This window comes from Narcine bancroftii, chromosome 14, assembly GCF_036971445.1.
Source record: "Narcine bancroftii isolate sNarBan1 chromosome 14, sNarBan1.hap1, whole genome shotgun sequence".
Classification (NCBI taxonomy): Eukaryota; Metazoa; Chordata; class Chondrichthyes; order Torpediniformes; family Narcinidae; genus Narcine; species Narcine bancroftii.
The window spans coordinates 11,498,010-11,515,707 of NC_091482.1; the positions used below are offsets into that span (position 1 = coordinate 11,498,010).

The 17,698-nt window shown below is 38.1% G+C and overlaps 1 protein-coding gene across 4 annotated transcripts in view; it reads right to left on the reverse strand.

Annotated features, from left to right (window-relative positions):
* The window catches only part of LOC138749260 (nuclear pore membrane glycoprotein 210-like), a 102,417-nt gene that overhangs the window by 70,507 nt on the left and 14,212 nt on the right, over positions 1–17,698 (reverse strand). For all 4 annotated transcript variants that reach the window (XM_069910424.1, XM_069910423.1, XM_069910422.1 and 1 more), the window contains 5 exons: positions 14,631–14,763; positions 9,193–9,351; positions 3,945–4,013; positions 2,807–2,913; positions 1,315–1,455 (listed from right to left, as the gene is read on the reverse strand). In XM_069910424.1, coding sequence (XP_069766525.1) covers positions 1,315–1,455; positions 2,807–2,913; positions 3,945–4,013; positions 9,193–9,351; positions 14,631–14,763 — 609 coding nt within the window. The remainder of the gene's footprint in view (positions 1–1,314; positions 1,456–2,806; positions 2,914–3,944; positions 4,014–9,192; positions 9,352–14,630; positions 14,764–17,698) is intronic.

The following is a 17,698-nucleotide window of genomic DNA, read 5'->3' on the forward strand; positions in this document are numbered from 1 at the left end:
ACCCTCTGGAAAAAGCAGTTCCTCATCTCTGTTCTAAATCTACTACACTGGATATTGAGGTTATGTCCCCTAGTTCTAGTCTCCCCCACCTATAGGAACAATTTACCCACCTCTCTCTTATCTATGCTTTTCATAATTTTATACATTTCTATGATACCCTCTCATTCTTCTAAATTCAAGCGAGCACAGCCCCAGACAACTCAATCTCTCCTCAAAGGCTAACTTCCTCACCTCTGGAATTAACCTGGCCAGTCTGGTTTCTCCTCCAATTTACGGGTGGCCTTGGTTTGGCATTTTATTTTTAATTGTTTGATTCTTGAAAATATAACTCACAAAATAGATTTTATCAATCAATCCACATAAAATTATATAAATGTCCAATAACTACCTAATTTCAGTTTTGTTTTTGCTATGCCAAATTTTGGTGTATTTAATTAATACTGAGATCTATTTTACATTTACACCCTTTCCAGCAATCACAAAACTTAAGGAACATGAAAAGAACAGTCATATGGGACTTTCCAACCTGTTCCACCATATCACCTCCAATTCTCCTGGTGTAACAATTTTGCTGAACAATGATTTAGCATTTTCCTATTAAGTTTTCATCAACTGTCTTTCATATTGACCAAACAATTATTAATCAAAGTGGGAAACAAACATTTTAGAAAGCTATAGACTGAGGCATTAAGGATAAAAATAAGGAAGTCATGTTGTGACCATAAAAACTTTGGCTTGGACGCATTTGGAGTATTGTGTGCTCAATTCAGTTGCCAATACCAGGGAGGATGTGGGGGCATTGGAAAGAGTACAGAAGACATTTACCAGCAGGTTATTTGGATTAGAGGTATGAACTATACAGAGTGATTGGATAAACTCTGCTGTGTTGGAGAATGAAGAAAGATTTGATAGAAGTTTATAAAATTATGAGAGACATGGACAGGGTTGACAGTCTTTCTCCCAGGGTAAAATTATCACATAGTCAAAACACAGAAATGGTGGAGGTTCTTAGCTGGTCTTGCAGCTTCCATAGAGAGTAAAAAAAATATATTATGACGTTAGGGCTATGAAAATTGATTAGTTAAAAATCCAATTCATTAATTTTGCTTCTTGTACCTGTTATTAAAAAATATATAATTTTAAATGTGAATTAGAATGTCATCACTTTAAAAAAAAATCAAAAAATTGCAAAAACATCCACTTAGGATTTACATAGGATAAAAGACATCAAATATAGCAATGAAATGAAATTGATAAACTATTTTGAGCAGAATATTGCAGTATTTTGTGTTGAATTATGAACTTTATTCTTACCTGTCCAACTACCCCAAATAGTCTTGCACTAATTACTGCTTGACCATTCAACAATACATCAACATAATGATATGATCCATTCCTATGTGTTTTCAGAGTTTGGAAATGTGATGTTGGAAAAGTTGTAGCAATATTTAAATTCTAGAAGAAAACAGAAGATTCCAAGCTTATGGTTATTTTTCACTTTGCTTCCAATAACAGGATTTCAGATTCCTTTACCTACTTAATTTTGTCTAATTATGACTATTCAAATATAGTTCAATATCTTTAAATGGTTCAGCCGAACCTTACCTGGTGTTACTCACTCACAAAATTGATGAGACAATATTCAAATAAATTGTTTTCAATTTGCCAATTGTGTAAATATAGAGGGAGGATACCGTTAATATGCTTTCCACATCAGAAGCAAAAGGCACAAGCTAATTATGGATTGTGTAAAATGATTCTTCAACTTGAAATTTTCAATTTAGTCCTTTTTCTCATCACCGTATTGCTTCTGCATGCTAATTAGCTTAAAACCATTTATAATGTAAATCCTGATTAAAAATAGAAAATATATTACAAAAACAAACTCCCCAGTCCATTATATACACAAACAACTAATGAACAATTAAGACAATGTTCTGGTCAAGAAACACATGCCCAAAAATCAATCTTGACCATTCTATCTAAAGACCCTTTTACACTGCCCATGAAAGACAGCAATTAATCACCTTTTTACCATTTCACTTACATGTGTGAATGTGACCAACACGGTATGGGGGTGGGGGTTCATTTTCATCCTGGTATTTACCCGCCAAGGTAAGTTGCGTTTTGCATCGGCTCCTGTGTAAAATGCTTACACGCCTCCCCGAGATGCCACTGCTGTAATGCAAGTCCCACCTCCTTTTGCACTGGGATGCCAGGTCCTATGTAAAAGGTCGCACTGGACCAGCTTTTCTTGATTCAATGTGAATGCTCCAAACTGACCGAATCAGGCTTTAAACACAGGTCGTTGACACACCAATTTACTGGGATTTCAGTGTAAAAGGGGTATAGGATTCAAAACCAGAATTTTTACTCTTCCTCCAAATTTCATTTCAGCAATTTTAGTGGAATGAATTTGAGTACAGTGTGGCATTCCTGTGCTAAATCAGACCTTCACACAACCATGAGCCGTCTACTTTGTTTTTGGTATTTCTGAAAAGAATATTATCCTTATTTTTATTTTACTAAATATTGCCCAGAGCTTTTTGATAATGTAAGTTGCAATTGTTAAATCCACTCCATTCCTGCAAATACACATCAGGCTAGATGGCCACTCTGCTTTGTAAATAAACTAGAGGTAAATCTTGGGGTCCCTATGCATGCTCAATCTATCAATGAGGAAGTGAGGTATAAACATCAACATCAACTAAAATCTGAAAAAGATACATTTTTTTTATTTTATTCTCAAGAACATACAAACAACAAAATTCCCAAAGTGGCATAACTGTGTAATCAGATAACTTACGTCAGATAAATAAATTTTATTACTCTTTTTGTCATAAACTTCCACAGTACATTCATACTTTCGTCCTACTTCCAGCACCCATCTTTCTCCAGGTAGGACAAAAAAACCTGGATGAACCAAAAGACAAAAATTTAGAACAATTTCTAATACACATCATTAAAAAAAAACCTCAGGAATAATCGTCCATTAAAATAAGTGTCTGAGTAATATTTCAGAGAAATATTCTTAGTTGTACATAAATATAGAAAATTCCTACTGGTCTACATTTATTTTTTTTTGCTTTTCTATGCCTGTGGGTCTAAGCTTGAACTTCCAGTCGCCAACCATTTCAAATCCCTACACCATTCCTATTTGGTCACTGTTGGGGTGAGGCCAAAAGTGAACTTGGGGAACAACACAGCTCATTCCTCCTGGACAGGCTTAAACCCAATGAAATATTTTTTTCTCATTTTTGGATACCTGCCATCTCTATCTGATTCTACTATTTTCATTGCTTCTTTAACTATTTCCATTCTTACTTGTCTCTCTCTAATCTTCCTTCCACCCTCCACCCTCCCCACCCCCCACTTCCTCTATCTGTATCTCCACCTCTGGCCATTACCATATCACCTCTTACCTTCTTCCAGCTTCTTCCGCTCCTTGACTTCAATGATATCTCTCCTTCTCAATTTAGCATCAATAAAGGATCCAACCCAAAATGCTGACTGACCATTTTGACCCATGAATACCGCCTCAACTGCTGAATTTCTCCTGCAGCTCATTGTTGGCCCAAGATTCCAGCATCTGCTGCTGTTATTTCTCCTTGATCTTCGATTGCTTAGCTCCATTGTAAAGCAGCAGTTCTTGAAGGACTGCTCCTATGAATTGTGGTAGAGATGGACTTCCATCTGCCTACATTATCACAGCAAAGTTTCCTAGCATGAGTTTTAAGCAAGAGAATTTGCCTCTGAGAAAATGGAAAGACAGGGAAGGGGCATTACTCTTGGATTCAGACACCGTATAGCAGACCAAATTTCACTGAATCCAAGCACAACTAAAATGGTTTGGCTAAAATTTAACCCACTTTTATCATGAGGTTAACACATAATATCTCAGTTCGTTGAATACTCTGCCCATATAAAACTGATGTAACACTAACCTAGAAAACCAGCTTCCACAACATGTATTGTGCAGTTGGGTAGATGAGAAAGTGTCTGCATGTGAATGTCTACATTTTAGTTAAAGCCATAATAAGTCTTTCAATGACTGTAGAACAAAAATAATTACAGGCTCTATATTTATGTTATCTCATGCATAATAGTTCATTAAGGTATAGAAAATATTTTCAATAATGTATCCGCAATTTGGTGGTCGGTATTCCAGTGTCGGTGCTGCGGAATTGCTCAGCAAGGAGGTGTAAGGCGCTCCTTCCGTCCGATAGCCTAAAGGTCAAGATATAGTTCCCATTTAGCCTCCCAATCAGGGTCACGTGAAGCCATTAGGATGGTTTTTACAAGCAGATTCTACAAATTGGAATTTATGGCTATAAAACTAAAAACTCTGGGCAGATAAATCTGCTTATCAACGGTCAGGGTGACCCGACCAGTATGGACACTGCAATTGAAACCACTTCAGTATTTTTCCCTTGAATCATCATTAATTCCACATCGACTGCAGTCTCAGCTCAAAGATGGAGCCTTCACCGAAGGAGAAGAGGGGAGGCAAAAATTACAATTTGGAGGGTCAGAGATCGTGACGGATGGAGAAACATGATTGCCACGCCAAACGGCAAGGCACCTGAATGAATGGATCCACAATCATTAAAAATAATACAATCCTAACTATGCAATGCTCCATGACACAAGACTTCTCCTTCTAAATGTGTACCTCATTTACTGGCTATTCTTGATCCAGTCATGTGTACTGAGACAGGACTAATTAACATCACCTATCAAAGAACCATCCATGAAAATATATGATCATAATACATAAATATCACAGTTTGAAATGGACAAAGTTAAATTAAAAACTAGACTGTTAAAGCTAAAGGTAATTATGTGAGGACCGAATTATTTAAGGGTTGTGAGGGAATATTATGTGAGGAGTGAAACCACTTACATCAACAGTGACGAAGTGTTTTGAAAGGCTGGTGCTGAAGTATATCAGCTCCTGTCTGAGTGGCAACACCGATACGCTCCAGTTTGCCTATTGTAACAACAGATCTATGGTGGATGCCATCTCACTGGGTCTACACAAAGCCCTGGAATACTGGACAGTAAAGATGCCCTTTATCGACTATAGTTTGGCATTTAACACCACAATCCCCTCAAAACTGATCAGCAAACTCCAAGACCTGGAACTCAAAACCCCAATGTGTAAATGGATCATGGATTTCCTAATCTCCAGACCATAATCAGTGAAGATTGGCAGGAACATCTTCTCCACAATCTCCATCAGTACCAGAGCAACACAGGGCTGTGTTCTTATATCCTGCTCTACTTACTTTACACCCAAGACTGTGTGGCTTGGTACAACAATAACACCATCTACAAATTTGCCGACGATATCACAGTAGTGGATTGTATAAAGAAAATTGATGAGTCAGCTTACAAGATGGAGATTGAAGACTTGGCTTAATGGTCAACCAACAATAAACTTGCACTCAATGTCACCAAAACCAAGGAGCTGATTGGTGACTTCAGGAAGGGAAAACAAGAGGTGTATGGTCCAGTGATCATTAGGGAAATCCGAGGTAGAGAGGGTAAGCACATTTAAGTTCTTGGGAGTCACTATCTCGGAGGATTTTTCCTGGACCCAACACTCCAATGGCATTGTGAAGAAAGCACATCAGTGCCTCTACTTCCTCAGGAGTTTTCAGAGGTTTGGTATGACATCAGAAACCCTGGCAAATTTCTACAGATGTGTGGTGGAAAGTGTGCTGACCAGTTGCATCATGGTTACCCCTAAGTGTAAAGCCCTCCAAAAGGCCCAGGACAACACAGGCAAAATCCTCTCCATCATCGAGAACATCTACAGGGAATGCTGCCATTGGAGAACAGTAGCAATAATCAAGGATCCACACCTCCCTGCACACGCACTGTTCTCGCTGGTGCCATCAGAAAAGAGGTATCGGTGCCACAAGACTCGCACCACCAGGTTCAGGAACAGCTGCTCTCCCTCCACCATCAGACTCCTCAATCAAGGACTCATTTAAGGGCTCTTATTTGTGCACTTTATTGACTTTTTAAATTCTCTCTATTGCACAGTCAGTTTGTTTACATTTGTTATCTGTTAAAGTTTTTTATTTCTTTACATAGGTACATTGCGTACAATAAGTGGCAATTCTGCTTCATCGGCAGAAAAAAGAATTTCAGGATTATATGTGATGTCATGTATGTTCTCTGACAATAAATATGAAATCTGATTTAAGGTTGATTAGGCAAGTTGATTAGTTTGACAGCAAATAAGCAGTTGCAGATATACAAAGAATTATTTAATTATTGCAGAATATTGTGGAGGCCAAGTCATTGGATATATTTGGTTGATAGGTTTTTGACTAATACGCATTCAAAGGTTATGGGGAGAAGACAGGAGAATGAGATGGAAGGGAAAAATACAGCAACCATGATTTGAATGGAGGAGCAGACTTGATGTGGTGAATGGGCTACTTCTGTTCATAAGGTCTTATGGTCTTTATATATATATGCCATGGAGAAATAAAATGTTCCATGTATAATAGAAATAGTTCTGGTTGCAATTAAAAAGAGTTTAAAGATAAGATTTACATATGAAGTTAGAATGTGGTTTCAAGATTTGGGAGAATTTTAGAAACCTGAATAAGGAGATTAAAAGATTGATAAAATAGTTAAAAAAATAATGTGAATAAACTAGTAAGAAATGTAAAATCACATTGCAAGAATTTCTACAACTCTGTAAAACAAAAAGTTAAAGAGCACAGCTAGGATAACAAAATGACTAAGACAATAAAATATTTCATACCAAAAGACAAGATTAAGATAATCAAGAGGCAAAAGAGATTGAGGAAGTTAAGTCAAAACTAATATCACTACAGTATGTCAAACTAATGGCACTGAGATCTGATGAATTTCTTGGCCCTAATAGTTGCATCCTCCGAGTCTAAAAGATAGTTGATGAGGCAGCAGATCTTGGTTTGCATCTTTCAAAAGTCCATATATTCTGGGAAAATCACAGTGGATTGGAATGCGTGTTGTATTTGAGAGATGAGGAAGAGAAAAAAAATAAGGAACTGCAGGCCAATTAGTTACTACAGAGAAAGAGTATTACTGTGAAAAACATTGCATAACTAGCTCGAGTCAATAAGGTTTGATGAAAGCAGAATTCTGTTTAATTATTGGATTTTTAAGGACATTCTGAGCAGGATAGAGTCTAGTAAATATAATATATACAGATTTCTAAAAACCCTTCAGTACAGTGCAGAGCGAAAGATCTCTGTACACAAGATGTGGTTGTAAACTTGAGGTTAACAAAACTTGCTTGGGCTCAAGCTGGATTAAAAGACAGAAAACAAAACAGGGATAAAACGGCAGTATTAAGTCAACTAATTACAATAGTGGGATGTATCAGTATTGAGTCCTCTACTATTTTCAATTTAAATAAACTTAGACAAAGGAACTGACAATACATTTGCTGATAATAATGTGAAAAAGGACAAAGAAACTTTCACAAAATTGATAGGTGGGCTGGGCAAAAGATGCAGACAAGTAAGAGGTGTGAAAATGTGAGGTTATCTAATACTTAGGAAGAAACCTGGCATGCAGATGTAGCAAGAATCAGGGAAATAAATGAGCTTTTGTCTTTACTGCAAAAGGCATGAAAATGGAAGTATAAGAAAATCCTGCTACGATTATAAATTTTCTGAAGAACCACACCTGGAGTGCTCCATAAAATTTCTGCTTCTTTAAACAACCCCTACAGGTAGAGCAGTGAAGGATTTTTCATTGTCTTAAGTAGTCTGGAATTTAACACAAATCTAATTGAAATTCATGAGGTTTGGAGGGGTCTTGAGAAGGTACGTATTTTGAGGCTATTTCATTGCAAGTTAAATCTAACTTGAGTGATTTAATTGACCCTACTGTATTCTTAAAGTATGAACAGAAAAAAAATCATTAATTTATCTAATCTTAAAAAATAGAGACGAAAGGCAAAGAAAAAACAAAATTAAAATAACGTTTACAAAAAAAAAGCTGATGAAATGGTTACTCAGCATATTTTAAAGATTGGGTTCTTATCTGCACAAGTGATTTTGTAAGTAGCATCTAATTTTCTACATATGATTTTTATAAACTAGAGTGAAACATGCAAGTCTGCAGATGCAGTGACTGCAATAAAAACACAATGCTGGAGAAACTCAGCAGGTCACACAGCATACTTTACAGAGTAAAGATAAAGATACATTTTTAGGCCCGAGCCCTTCATCAAGGAATGAGCAAAATGTAGGGCCCCAAATGATGGTGAGGGAGGAGGTGTGGGCGCTCTCTGACCCAAACAGCCCTTCCAAGTAAAGCGATACTTCACGTGAATCTGCGGGGATCATCAACTGCATCCAGTGCTCCTATTGTGGCCTTCTCTACATTGGAGAGGCTGGACGCAGACTGGGAGATCGTTTCGCTGGGCACCTTTGCTCTGTCCGGATCTATGACGGGATCTCCAAGTGGCCAACCCTTTCACTCCAGCGCCAATATGTCTGTCAATGTACTGACAAACCAGGGCCACCTGTAAATTGGAGAAGCAACACCTAATATTCCATGAAGTCACTCTCCAAGTGGGTGGCATTAACATCAACTTCTCCAGTGTGTGTTAGACCACTTCCAATTCTCTCTCTCTTTCACACCCCTCTCTCTCATTTCCTCCATTTCTCCAATCCCCGCCGCCTTCCCTCTCGATTCAGAGAGCAGCCCCCTCCCCTGTAGAACACTTCTTTTTCCATCCAAGCAATGGGAAATATCTACTTATCTAGTCTTTCATCTCCTTTTCTGTCTAATGGCATATTGTGGTGACTTTAATTTATTCTTTTGTTTGTCCATCATGTATCTGTGTGGCAGCAACAAGTTAAGAATCTCAGTGTAACTGTACATTGTACTTGTGTGTATATGATTTTAAACTCTCATTCATTCATACATATTGTCAATGGTGAAATTAAAAAGTGATCATAACTATTGATTTTCGCTCCCAATTTTCAGTAACAAAACAACCAACAACATCTACGTTGTAATACTAGGACACTCTGCTTTTTTTTGATAACTTGAAACAGATACATTTACAGTATATCAATTTTGATCTTTTTTGTCTCAGCAGTTCACTGCTGGTACTAATATTTTTCTATGAGCAACAGAACAACGGAAAGTCTGTTTGTGGAAAAAGGATACTCCTGTAGGTAAGAACTAAGGTGGTCCACCCTGTGTGGACTGCCGTGACAGTGGAGGAGTGAGAATCCAGCTTTGCCACAGTTGCATTTCTTCTTCCAGCAGAGCTCACTTTATTACCGTGTAACTCCAAGCTGTACTGTTCAGATGGCATCTCAACTTCTGCAAGGGTTGTAAAAAGACGATCATTTTAAGCCGAAATGAAGAGACAAGCATAAACGAAATCTGCTGCACAAAGAATGTCATGAGAGATGTCAATACTTACCCCTCAATTGAATGTCCAGTTATTTTTGTGCATTTATCTCTAATAAATTAACTTGTATGCAGCATTTTCTATTGTCAGGATGTGGGCCATGATGAAATCCTCCACTATCTACCTTTGCTACGCTGAGAAATTATCGTGGATGAGATGATTTATTTGCATTATCGAATACTCTTTAAAGGGTCTTTGAGTCAGAGTCAATCATGTCACATGTTGGCCAAACCCTTCCTAACATTCAGTGAAACTCATGGGCTTCTAAGGCCAATTCAGCACTTCCACGGCCTCTCTTTAGTACCTGCTCAAATTGCCAATTTACCAATGACAAATTTAGTCCTTGTCAGGGCACAATTTGAACTCATTATCTTCTTAAATTTCACCATCAAATCACTATCATCCTCGTAAAACTGACTGCTTGAACACCAATGGGCCTGTTCTATTTGAAATATATATAGCTGGCCACATTACTCAAGCTGTTTAATGGGAGCTTGTCTCATCAAATGCTTGGCTTTGCAAAACATTTAAAATATGCACAGTTCCCTGGGTCCTAAGGGCCTCGGCACTTAACAACTTCCATCACCTTCAACAACCTTCCTCCATCAGACAAGCCTTACCCTCTCATCCCAAAGGGACCACCTGGTGACTTTCTAAAGCAACCTCGTCCCTTTCCATCATCTAGGGACCCACATCAACCTGATGAAACAAATCTGCATTCTTCTTCCAATCTTGCGTACTGTATTTGTGGCAAATTATGTCGTCTCTTCTGCAGGAGACAAATTAAACACATATTGGGTGACTGCTTTGCAAAGTAATTTCACTCTGTCTAGAGGGGTAGCTGTAAGCTTCCAGTGGCCTGGTTTGTTGCTTTAATTTCCCAGCCTTTCAACTCTAACCTAGCTCTCTTGGGGTTTTGCACAATTCCAACAAAGATTTCAGATTTATTGTCAGTGTACATACATAATATCACAGACATCCCTGAAATTCTTTCTTTCTGTGGGTGAGGCAGAATTACCACTTACTGATAGCACAAAAAAATATACACTGTGTATACTTGTAAACAAATAAAGAACTGTAAACAGATAACTAATGTAAACAAATTGACTGTACTTACGGAGAGAATTTAAAAAAATGAATAATGTGCATAAGTAAGTAAGTCCTAAATTGAGTTTGTTGTTGAGGAGTCTGATGGTGGAGGGGTAGCAGCTGTTCCTGAACCTGGTGCTGAGTCTTGTGGCACCAATATCTCTTTCCTGATGGCAGCAGCAAGAACCAAGCGTGCTATATGGATCCTTGATGATCGCTGCTGCTCTCCAATGGCAACATTCCCTATCGATGTTCTTGATAGTGGGGAGGGTTTTGACTGTGATTTCCAGGGCTATGTCCACTATCTTTTGGAGGAATTTATGCTCATGAGTATTGGTGTCCCCATACCAGCACTTTTGGTCAGCACTTTTTCCACCACACATCTAGAGAAATTTGCCAGGGTTTCTGACATCATATCAAATCTCTGCAAACTCCTGAGGGAGTAGAGGCTCTGATGTGCTTTCTTCACAATGCCATTAGTGTGTTGTCTAAGAAAGATCCTCCAAGATAGTGACTCCCAAGAATTTAAATTTGCTCACCGTCGCCATGTCTGATCACTGGATTGTATATCCTGAAGTCAACAACCAGCTACTTGGTTTTGGTGACATTCAATGCAAGGTTGTTGTTGGTGCACTATTCAGATGTTTTCAATCTCCCTCCTGAATGCTGACCCATCACCCTTCTTTATACAACCCACTACAATGGTATTGTCAGCAAATTTGTAGATAGTGTTATTGTTGTACCGAGCCATACAGTCATAGGTGTAAAGTGAAAAGAGCAGGGGGCTATGAACACAGCCCTGTGCTGCTCTGGTACTGTTGGAGATTGAGGAGGAGATGTTCTTACCAATCCTCACTGATTGTGGTCTGGAGGTGAGGAAATCCATGATCCAATTACACAGTGGAGTGTTAAGTTCAAGGTCTTGGAGTTTGTTGATCAATTTTGAGGGGATGATGGTGTTAAATGAGGAACTGTAGACAATAAAGAACATCCTGGTGAATGCATCTTTACTGTCCAGTGCTCCAGGGCTTTGTGTAGAGCCAGTGAGATGGTATCTGCCGTAGATCTGTTGCTAAGATAGGAAAGCTGGAACGTATTCATGTTGCCGCTCAAACAGGAGCTGATAAACTTCAACACCAGTCTTTCCAAATATTGCTGATGTCAGTGCTACTGGTCGATAGACATTAAGGCAGGTTACTATGCTCTTCTCATTTGAAACAGGTGGCTATCATGCCCAGCTGGATTAAGATATTGAAGATATCCATGAATATGTTGGTAAATTGATCTGCAAATATTTTTAATACTCGGCCAGGTACTCCTTCTGGGCTGGATGCTTTCCTCGGATTCACTCTCCTGAAGGCAGTATGCACTTCATCCTCAGATATGAACAGGATGGGATCGTCAAGAGACATAGGGGTGTGGTGGGGGGTGGTTCTTTGTGGTTGCTGTGGTCAAATCAAAGACATTCGATTCTTCTGGGAGCAAATCTTTGCCGTCTGCTGCTACTACACTGGATTTGGTTTTGTAGCAGGTTATGGCATTTACACCCTGCCACAGCTGTCGGGTGTCCTTTTTTTTTGTTTTCATTTTCATCCGGAATCTCCACTTCGCCCAGGAGATAGCTTTTGCAGGTCATATCTACTACTTCTGTATTGATCTGGATCTCCAGGCTTAAGTGCCTGTGATCTGGCTCTCAACAGGTTCTGGATTTCATAATTCATCCAAGGCTTCTGGTTGGGGAAAATTCTAAACTATTTGGTGGGGACACACTCATCCATTCATCCACAGCTGTGTTGATAAAGTCAGTGAAAGCACTGATGTAATTGTTCAGATTCTCAGCTGAGTCCTTGAACACCACCCAATCCACTGAATCAAGGAAATCCTGTAACCGTTCTTCAGCCTCCTGTGACCTGATATCCAGAGCCCCTCTTTTTAAGCGCTGTCTGATTGAAGGTAGAAGGAGCACAGTGAGGAGATCAGACTTGCCAAAGAACAGTAGGCCTTCCTTATCTTGGTGTAGCAGTGATCGAGTGTGCTGGGACCTCAGGTACAGTAGGTTACATGCTGGTGGTTTATGGGCAAAGTTTTCTTGTCACAGGCCTGGTTAAAGTTGCCGACTAAGATTTTTAATGCATTGGGCTGGGCCATTTGTGTAAGCATTAAGTGTAAACATGGCCCAGTGTAAACTTGAGGAACAGCACCTCATCTTCTTTTCCAGCAGGTTGCAGTATTTAAGACTTCATATCACATTTTAAAAATTCAGATAATTCACCTTCTCTGTACCATAACTGACCAGTTTTACTGAAGCTTGTACATCTGCAATATTTCTCTCTCCACTGACACTGTCGGATCTGCTGGACATTTTCTGCATCTCTTATCTCTATTTCACAGCCTTTACATTTTCCTTTATTTTTCTCTCTTTAATTTCTAACCTCTCTTATTAATCTATCAGTCGATATCTTATCACTGCAGCAATCCAGGATTTACTCTTTCAGAAATATTCCCTTTCTCTTATCCATTGCTCCCCCTTCCTCTCATTAAGTGTGGGCAAATTGGGCTTTAGCCCTCTAAAGGAATATCTTGCAGATTATAGAAACAGATGATTTTCTAATAGTGGAGGAAATTTAGTGTAGCCTAAGGATTGTAGAATCAATAATGGATTTGACTGGTGAATTTCACCATTATTCCACTTGTTTCCACAACTTGCATCTGTTGACAAATTCTTTGTATCTAAAATTGTTCAAACAGATTGGTCTTAGATGTGAAATTTTAGATCTGATAAATCTTCTTTTTATTATTTTTATTTGTCATATTTTTATTTTTCTTTGTGTGTGTTTTTTTAATACATAATATTATTAATTTTACTAATTCTTCACTCTTTATTTTGGGGAGGGGAAGGGTGGTTTTTTTAAATATATATAGATTTTTTAGTTCTTGTATATGTGGGGGGGGATTAGGTTGAATTAAGTTAGGTTATTAATGTTGTATTGTAATTATATTATTTTATTTTATATTTTTTCTTTAAATGTAATTTTTCTTTTTATTCCTGTGATAAAATCTTTAAATAAAGTTTTAAAAAAAACAGATTGGTCTTGGTTGCATTTTGGCAATTGGGGCCTATTCTATCATTTATTGAGGATGCTGGCCTTCACTCGTGCCTCACAACATCAAAGGTAACAGCATTGAAAGAAGATACTGGGCCCATTGAGCTCATTCTGATTCTATCCACTTAGTCCTGCTCTCCCGTGGTTTCCCCATGTGCTGGAAGTTAAGTCCTTTCAAACCAACAAGTTTCCTGATGGAGAGTTTCGACCCAAAATGCCAATGTTTTTTCATTCTGCAGATACCACCTGACCCTCTGAGAATTTCCAATGTTCTGTTTTTATTTGCAAAGCATTTCATGACATTATCAAGTGATATAAATAGTAGACCAGGCGAGACTAGGCTTGTTAGGCCATCATGAAAAAGAAATTCCATATTCCACAGCTGCTCACCCTGTGTCCTTTGTGTATTTCATCATTTCTAAATTTTGCACTCCACGTAGTTACATCGTGATTACTGAATAAGAGTAACGACTTGCTGTCATTGGATATGTTATTAAATATCTTCTTCCTAGTCAATTGAGAACAACTTGCATCCACTCAAAATTCTGCAAATTCTTACATGACTGTTGAAGCTAAAGTGGGAATCACATTTTCTTCCATAGATGCAGCCAGGAGCTGCCTGATGATTCCAGGCTTTGGAGGTGCTCCCAGTCTAGAAAGGCACCAAAGCACAATGCAGATGCTTTGGAAGGATTCTGTTTTATGATGTTGTTTGTCAGCAACAAGCTGACATTTCTATAATGCTTTTAATGGGGTAAAATGTCCCAAGTGTTTCCAGGAGTGTTTATAAATTTTTGACCCCAAGACTTATGAGACAATGGATTGCATGACCATAACTTTAGTTAAAGGAGAGTTGTTAAGGGGCATTTTAAGGAAAAAGCTAGACAGGCACAGATGTTCAGGCAGGGAATTTTAGAGTTTACAGTCTTACAAATGAAGTCTTATAAACAGTTCCTTTATTGACAGTTTTCCATTCAGTCTTAATAGGAATTTACCTGTCATTTTCCCATTTACTATTTTGGCAACTTTGTAGTGAATAAATGCTCCCACCAATAGGTAAATATCATGGGCTGGTCTTAAAATAATGTTTTCCAGAATAATAAGGCGTATTATTGCAGCAGGAACAAGCTAGAAAAAAGGATAAAAGCCACAAGTTAGAAAAACTCATCACCTATAATCAACATACAACAATTCTTCAGGCCATTTAAACCCCTTACCTAATCAAATCAGATAGAAACCTATTAATAAAACTCATTTCCCAACCAGCAGAAACATCAATCCAATGCAATATCCTCCCATAGTAACAAGACTGTTCAAGGCAAATCTAGGAGACGAAGGATCAAACTAAATTTACCATGGTTAATGCTCTACTGATCCAAATTAATTCACAAGTCAATTAAAGGTAAAGATGCCCCCAAACACAAATTGATTACAAAACAATAAATGAGTGGACTCAGTGGGCCAAAGGGATAATTTCCGTGCAGTATTGGTCCATGACAAATTGACTGCAAATCCATAAATTTGATTTTGTTATCTGTTATGATGTTTGAAATGAATGTTACAGCATGGAAGGAAATATGTTCAAAAATTCTGAAAAGCAAAGTGAACTAGTTGGCAACATAATGTGTTTCTTTGTATTCACAGAGCATCAATAAATCATTAAAAATGTGCTAATTTTGTTAGTAACAGTTTAGATATAAACATGCAGTGGTCACTAGTTTTCTAGCTTAGATGTTCTTTATTGAGGTCAAGGAACTCTTTCACTTCTGTTTGAGAATCAATCAGAATGTAACAGTAAATGTCAAATGATTTATAAATATAACATTCATCCAATAGAAATGGGTACATGTCAATAAGCCAGAAAAACATCTCAACTAGGGATATTTAATGGATAGAGAGGAGTGAGGCTAATTGGTTCATAAAATCAGCTTGGGTCCCGATGAAAATGTATACAATAAAAGAAATTAACAACATTAAAATATACCTAATCAGATGCAGTAACCAAAATGCACATCATAATGACTGCGAAATAATGTTATGTTTCATACAGTTAATATTTTCATATTTTAACACAATAGACTTAAATTTAACATTTATTTGCTATTAGCTTGTTAGGAAAATGACATTCTGGCACTGGACAAAGTGGCGACTCTGTCTTCCTTATGGTAGACAAAGTTAAAGAATTCATGTATGTTGCATTTTAAATGTAGTATTATGTGACAATAATGGAATCTTTACATTATTAGCACCAACACCATAATGAGGCTTCTGATAGTTCAAACACACATCAAAAGTGACAGTTCCACTTCAATATGCTCATTTTCTTTCCAGGCTATTGAGTGCAATTTGTAGAGTCATCTTCTGTCATACAGTTATGTTAAATGAAAAAAGGCCGTTTGGGCCAAATCATCCATGCCAGCCAAGTTTCTTACTTGAGCTCGTCCCATATCCATCTTTTCTATCCATTTACCTGTCTACGTGTCTTTTCAACATTGTAATTATACCTGCAACGACCACTTTAACTGGCATCTCATTCTCCTAGTGCAAGTTTGCTCCTCAGGTTCATTTTAAGTCTTTCTCCTCTTACCTAAACCTATGCTCTCTCGTTTTAGACCCACTAACATTATTGTGATTTTTTTTTACCCTTTCCGGCTTAGGAAAAGGTAGTCATTATGATTTTTTCATGAAATGCCATCAATTCCATGCGTAGCATAAGATATTGGAGCAGAAGTAGGCTAATCAGCCCATCGAGTCTGTCCCGCCATTCAATCATGAACTGATCCATTTTCACACAGCCACATTGCCTTGCCTTTTCCCCATAACCTTTGATGCCCTGGCTAAACAAGAACCTATCAATCTCCACAACTGCCTGTGGCAAAAAATTCCATAGATTTACCACCCGCTGGCTGAAGAAATTCCTCACGTCTCTGTTCCAGGCATCTGCTCTTTAATCTTGAAGTTGTGCTCTCTTGGAAAACAACCTTTCTATATCTACTCTGTCCTCGCCTTTCAACATTCGAATCCCCCTTCATTCTCCTGGTGAACCTCCTTTGTACCCTCTCCAACGTCAACACATCCTTTCTTAAATGAAGAGCCCACAACTGCTCACAATACTTCAAATGAGGTCACATTGGTGCCTTTCTGACCCTCAGCATCACATCCCTGCTCATGTATTCTATTTCTCTTGAAATGAATGCCAGAATTGCACTTGCCTTTTTCACCAATGACTCAACCTGGAAGTTTAACTTCAGGCACAAGGACTCCCAGGTCCCTTTGCATCTGGATAATTTCAATTTTCTCCCCATTTAAAGAAATAGTTTGTTTGTCTATTTTTTTCTACCCAAGAGCATGACCGTACACTTTTCAACATTGTATTTCATTTGCCACATCTCCCTGTCTCTCATTATTTCTCCAGCATCATTTTCTAATGGCCCTTTATCATCTCTCACCTCTTTTATTCTTTATATACAATAGTGAAGAAGCTTTTTGTATCCTCTTTGATATTATTTGCTAACCTACTTTCATACTTCATCTTTTCCCTCTTTAGGAGCTTTTTGGGAATGGTCAGCGTCACCCTCTGCCTCAATCAGAAACCTTGACACTTTCATACAAACATGCATGAACACAAATGACCTACCACCAATTTGTGCCTGACATCGTAATTCTCAAGGAACTTAGTGTCGCAAATAACACCTCCAGAAGAAAAAGATGGACAGAAAGGCTGAATTCACAATGGATATCGTATATAAGTCAGCCATGATGAAGTGTAGGAGTAAGATCTAAAACACCAGGAGTTTCAAGTAGAATCAGTAAACATTACTGTCATGTCCTGAAAATGCTCCTGATGTGAATGTGCACTTGAAATAGCTTTTAAAACCACATATGTGCATATCTTCAAAAATCTCTGATAAAAGAAAACTGAGGTTTTATAGTATATACTGTAGAGTGCATCAATTAAGATGCCTTCATATGTGATACCCAGGTCACGAGGTCACATCTCCAGAATGGAGGACCATCGCCTTCCCAAGATCGTGTTATATGCCGAGCTCTCCACTGGCCATCG